This window comes from Primulina huaijiensis, chromosome 14, assembly GCF_012295235.1.
Source record: "Primulina huaijiensis isolate GDHJ02 chromosome 14, ASM1229523v2, whole genome shotgun sequence".
Classification (NCBI taxonomy): Eukaryota; Viridiplantae; Streptophyta; class Magnoliopsida; order Lamiales; family Gesneriaceae; genus Primulina; species Primulina huaijiensis.
The window spans coordinates 969,989-975,988 of NC_133319.1; the positions used below are offsets into that span (position 1 = coordinate 969,989).

The 6,000-nt window shown below is 35.2% G+C and overlaps 1 protein-coding gene across 1 annotated transcript; it reads left to right on the plus strand.

The window, feature by feature from the left end:
• The first annotated feature begins 1,890 nt into the window (after positions 1-1,890).
• On the plus strand, positions 1,891-5,987 carry LOC140957484 (ferric reduction oxidase 2-like). Its single transcript, XM_073414769.1, has 7 exons — positions 1,891-2,275; positions 2,464-2,566; positions 2,775-2,969; positions 3,149-3,383; positions 4,184-4,758; positions 4,937-5,643; positions 5,732-5,987. Exons 1-7 carry the CDS (start codon positions 2,098-2,100, stop codon positions 5,869-5,871), a joined length of 2,133 nt encoding a protein of 710 aa, XP_073270870.1. The 5' UTR covers positions 1,891-2,097; the 3' UTR covers positions 5,872-5,987.
• Positions 5,988-6,000: the final 13 nt, after the last annotated feature.

Here is a 6,000-nt window from a genome sequence, read left to right on the forward strand (position 1 = left end):
TTTACTCGTGTCTTTTCTATATATCAACAGCTAAATTTTGTTTTCAACTATATTTTTCAAGAACGCACTTGTTTCTGTGATTAACTGAGAAAGACTTTATTTTTCAAACAATTACACAACACTTTACTCCCCAAAGAACTCGATGGTATGTTACCTAACAAATTTCAATAGAACTACAACTAGGTAAGAAAAAAGCTCTATTTCTTGTTTGTTCTTTTGTGCGCACGATAATCCCGCAGGCGCAATCCTGTGGGAACATACCGGCCAGTCTCCAATGCAATTTCGCAACAGATGGCTTACGCATATTTTACACTACGATTTACCTCTTGAAAAGTTTAGATTAAAGTTTTCGTCTCTTAAAATAAAAGGGGAAGTCCTGGAATCTTTCGTGAGCGGAGTTTTCATTGAGGAAGCGTACGAAATTATTGTATCCATTATATGTTAGAAAACAAAGTAGGTATTTGTGAGACGGTCTCAAATATTTATAATAAAAATTAATATTTTTTTATTAGTGTTGACATGTGAGACCGTCTCACTTGAGTTTTTGTGTTGAAAATATATATGTTCAAAAAAGTAAAATAAATGAATTAAAAGAAAAACGTATTGTTTACCAAACACGTGGTGACACACATCAAGCACGCATACGATGATTCTTGGATTCACAAAGCCACACAAACTTTTTTCAATAGTATTATTGCATCCCATTCCAAAAATAATACCACTTTTTACAAACAAAAAAAGAATATTTGAGGTCGATGGAACTCGGGAAGGTCCATATGTATAATAATTATTAATGAAAGAGTTGACATTAATTTATAATGCTTGTGTCAACCTATATATATATATATATATATAATCAATTCTCGCTTTAGGGTTTCAATTATTTTGTGCTATCATGCGTACTAGACAATCCCTTCATTAGATTATTGACAAACATTCCTTAGGCGTGTTAAGTATTTTTATTTTTGTCTTTACATTTTGATCTAATAATTTGCGAATTTTTTATTTTTGGCTATGTTATCGATCAATTCACTTTTTTTTTTTCAATTTTAGCCTTTTTCACAAAACCGCTGACATTACACAGAAAATTCTGACATAACATCGGAAAATGTTAACGTGACATCAGATATTGCTCAGGTCAGTACTAAGATGAAAAAAGAACTAAAATTGAAAAATAGTATAAGTTATGAGACTAAAATTGAAATTGATTAATAACATGACCAAAAATTTAAAAAATGTGCAATTAGTTATGAGACAAAAAATGTAATTCTCTCAATTCTATGTGGAATGTTTAATAATTTGATTCTGTATAGGACTTTAAAATAATTAAGATTAATTATTCACATGAAGAATAACATAAACTACCAAAGTTGCCAAAAAGGTGCTATAAAAACCTCTAAATGACGTACAAACTTGTAGCATGAAACATGCATTTAATCAACGGAGTGAACAAAATCTATGTTGTACTTATTTCACCTTCGGAAAAATGTCAACTTTCGGTTCATTTTCAACCATAGGCATTGGGCACGAAATCGAAACTATAAAAAAAATTTCAAAAATAACTTCATATAAAAATTTATTTCTAGAATTAATGAAATTAAATCAGTCCACGTGCCATCATCCATCTCACTTGACCCACATATGTATCCTGAGTTCACCGCTGATATCATATATCGCATATTTACACATACATACATACATATATATATATATATATATATATATACACACACACACACGTCATTTTATTAAAGAAACCCAAAAATTTGATTAAGGGTTGAAAAAATTTGTCAATATAATAAATGCAAGTCATATTGTAATGAAACTTGTCTTCGTTTTCTCCTGCGGAAGTGTGCCGAGTCATGCTTCTTGCTAGCTAGATTTTGAAGTCCACTGTATACTTTCAGTTAGTGTTCAAATTCAACATTATGTCACGCACAAATTCCTCCCTATATATATAGCATCACATTCGATTAACATTCCCTCAATCACAAAACAATTCTATTCAGTTTCTATTATCCGCCAAATCCTTAATTCGATTTTTTTTTTAAAAAAAAATATAGGAACATAAGTTTATTAGAGGAGAAGTAATTAGAGATGTCTTCTTCTCATAGCGGCAACAACATGGCGAGGGTGGTGATTTTCGCGGTGGTGTTGGCAATCTTCGCCGGATATCTCTTATTGTGGATAATGACGCCAACAAATACTTTTAGAAAGACATGGCTGACGGACCTCCGAACCCGAACCTCCTCCACTTACTTTGGAACCACCCAAGGTACCCGTGTTTAATATTATTTGTCGTCTTTCATTTTAAAAATCGAACTTTTAAATATTTATATTTATGGAGTCATGAGAAATATAACGAAATTAATTTCGTAGAAAAATATATATATGAAACCTCATGTTTTGAATTACTGACAAAATGCATATCACATTCGACTTCATTTCCGTGTACGTTTGCAGGTGCGACTTATCTAGTTTTCACGTTTCCGATATTATTCATTGCCACCTTGGGGTGTGTGTATCTCCATTTAGGAAAGAAAACAAGCGAGAATCATACCAAAGGGTACGTGTTTACGCAAACAAAACATCAATAATATAAGTTAAATATTTGAAGAAATTCGAAACTTTGGATTTCAAATTTATTTTAATTTGGGTTTTTTTTTACGAGTTTGAACGACTCGATCAAATCCAAGACATCATTTGTTCCATTGAGTTACTATTGATTTCTCTAAAGAAATTTTGATGAATGCAACATTCATGCATGCATGCAGATCGAGTACTGGAGAGAGCAAGTTGGGAGTATGGAGGAGGCCAGTGATGGTCAAAGGATTGGGAATAGTGTCTCGGATTGAGCTTGCATTTTTCCTCATGTTTATTGCTCTTCTTCTTTGGAACTTTGCTACTTACTTGACTCTCAGTTTTCGCACTATTACACCCTTTTCTGCAGCGAAAAGTCGAGAGAAAGTGTGAGTAATTAATATTATCACAACACGTCGTAAATTTATGTAGACATTTATAATTATATGATAAAATGATCATTAGGTAACCATCTTGATGATCATGTATAGTAGCATAATATCTACAAAAATATAATATAAAGTTTCGTAATTACACATTAATTGCAAGTGGATGTGGTGCATGACAGGTGGGAAGCAAAGCTAGACTCCACGGCGCTCCGCCTAGGACTGACTGGAAACATAGCCCTATCTTTCCTATTTTTCCCGGTGACACGTGGCTCGTCTGTGTTGCCGATGTTCGGCCTTACATCGGAAGCCAGTGTGAAGTATCACATATGGTTAGGACATATTGTGATGACCCTTTTCACCGCCCATGGCCTTTGCTACATTATCTTTTGGGCTGCCACAGATGAATTATCGGAGGTATATATACATGTATTCTGATCGTTTTTTACGTAGTTTGTTATTACAAATACTAAAGCGATTCCCTCAAATTTATTTTAAAATTTTTTCAACCCCTTCATCTAAAGTTCTTGATTTGGCAACATTTCAAGTGTCCAAGATTAAAAAAAATAAAAAAAGAAAAAGAATATAGATGATTTAGCATATTTTGAAAATTTTACATTTCTAAGAAATTTTCGTTCGAAATGGTTTTGACCTAATTTTCTTTTGGATAAAAAAGCACATGCAAATGATTTTGTTCTTTTTAACCCAAAAAAATATAACTTTTATTTAGTTGACACGTTTACGGTGTAAAATATACCAACTTTCCAATACCAAAGGTCAACTGAAGATGTGGCATAATGGTCCCAAAGATACCAATAAAACAGTCCACACAACGTTTAACGGAAGTACATGAAGATATATTGGAGATAAGATCCTAAGAATTCGAGCTCAATTTAAAACTAAAATTTGGGAAACTAAAGATCCCATGGGAATGAGTAAATTTGGTGTTTTAAACTTGTTAAAGATTATAATTTGAAATTTATAAAACATTAGCGGGTGACTCATAATACAGTCTAATACATAATGGTGTGCTTTGGATTTGATATCATGTTAAAATTGAGATTAAAAATCAACTCAACTTCAAAAGCCGACTCAAGAAGATGATTGTCCAAATCCATATATACAAACTCCTAAAGATTTAATCAAGTTTAACAAAAATGAGATAAAATATATAAATAAATGTAACAGAAATAACTTGTCGTAGCTGCAAATTTCAGATGCTGAAATGGGAAAACACTGGCGTGTCCAATGTAGCAGGAGAGCTATCCTTACTAGCAGGATTGTTTTTGTGGGCTACAACATTACCGAGAATAAGGAGAAAGATATTTGAGCTCTTCTTCTACACACATCACCTGTACATTCTCTTTGTTTTCTTCTTTGTACTCCATGTCGGCATAAGCTACACCTCCATTATGCTCCCCGGCTTCTTCCTCTTCATGATCGATCGATATCTCCGATTCTTGCAATCAAGACGAGGGGTGCGTCTCGTGTCTGCTAGGATTCTGCCCTGCGAAACAGTCGAGCTCAACTTCTCGAAAAGCATAGGCTTAAGTTACACACCAACCAGTATTATGTTCTTGAATTTGCCCACCATTTCTAAGTTGCAATGGCATCCATTTACCGTAACTTCCAGCAGCAGTTTGGAATCTGATAAGCTCAGTGTCATGATCAAAGGTGAAGGAAAATGGTCTAAAAAGCTCTATCAGATTCTCTCTTCAGGTTCTCCTCCCATTGATCGTCTAGACGTCTCTGTCGAAGGACCTTATGGGCCTGCTTCCACAAATTTTCTAAGGTACACCAACGCACTTTATATAATTTTTAAACTATTGATTATTGTGAACTAAATTATGTGATGGACCGCGGAACCATGTAAATGGTGTAACTGCATTCCTGCCACCTTGAAATATGTAGTGCAATTCTAATATAGTTGAGATGAGTACTGAGGGATCGATCGAGTTGTATTTATGCAGGCATGACTTGCTAGTGATGGTGAGCGGGGGCAGTGGCATAACACCGTTCATTTCCATCATCCGGGAGCTCATTCACAAGAGCCAAACTATGAAACTCAAGACCCCGGAAATTCTACTCATCACAGCATTCAAGAACTCTGCGGATTTAACAATGCTAGAGCTCATCCTCCCCATATCTGGTGCACCCTCCAGGTTTTCGAACTTGGGGATCCAGGTCGAGGCCTACGTGACACGTGAAAAGCAACCAACCATTCAAGAAACCAAGGGAGTTAGAACTGTGTGGTTCAAGCCGAATCCTTCTGATGCTCCCATAACTCCAATCTTAGGCCAAAAAAACTGGCTTTGTCTTGGTGCCATAATCGCTTCTTCCTTCATAATATACCTTATTCTCATTGGCATTTTGACCCGATTCTACATATACCCTATCGATCATAACTCGAATAAGATCTTCTCATCGTCCTCAAGAACTGTGCTACACATATTTTTCATATGTATCGGCATTATCACGGCGTCAACTGCCGCTTTCCTGTGGAATAAGACTAGGAACTCCAAGGAAACGACACAGATTCAGAACATGGAAGTGGCAACTCCCATGGCTTCACCAAACTCACTCTTCTATAATGCAGATAGGGAACTTGAAAGCTTGCCTCAGCAATCACTTTCGCAATCTATCAACGTGCATTATGGCGAAAGGCCTGATCTCAAAAGTACGTTGCAGAAATATACTATGATCATTTAATTTTCTTTCTTTTATCCTTGAACAGAATTCTCATAATCTTGTGGTTTTTTCTGTAGGATTTTTACTCGAACGCAAAGAGTCAAGCGTTGGGGTTCTTGTTAGCGGGCCGAAGAAGCTCCGACACGAAGTAGCGAAAATATGTTCATCTGGTTTGGTAGCGAATCTGCACTTTGAATCCATCAGCTTCAGCTGGTGATTTTGACAATTTCATACTCGGAAAAAGACACGTAATGGAATCTGAAAAGGGCATATATATATGTTTTTGTTAATCTTGGGATTGTTTTCTTGTTTATTTTTGGGTTCTACTCAAATGTCATACTATATA

Excerpts from the sequence above, each read along its gene's own strand:
- LOC140957484 (XM_073414769.1), top strand. The coding sequence starts at position 2,098 with ATGTCTTCTTCTCATAGCGGCAACAACATGGCGAGGGTGGTGATTTTC. Across the intron at positions 2,276-2,463 it reads TTACTTTGGAACCACCCAAG|GTGCGACTTATCTAGTTTTC; the intron begins GTACCCGTGTTT and ends GTACGTTTGCAG. Across the intron at positions 3,384-4,183 it reads CCACAGATGAATTATCGGAG|ATGCTGAAATGGGAAAACAC; the intron begins GTATATATACAT and ends TGCAAATTTCAG.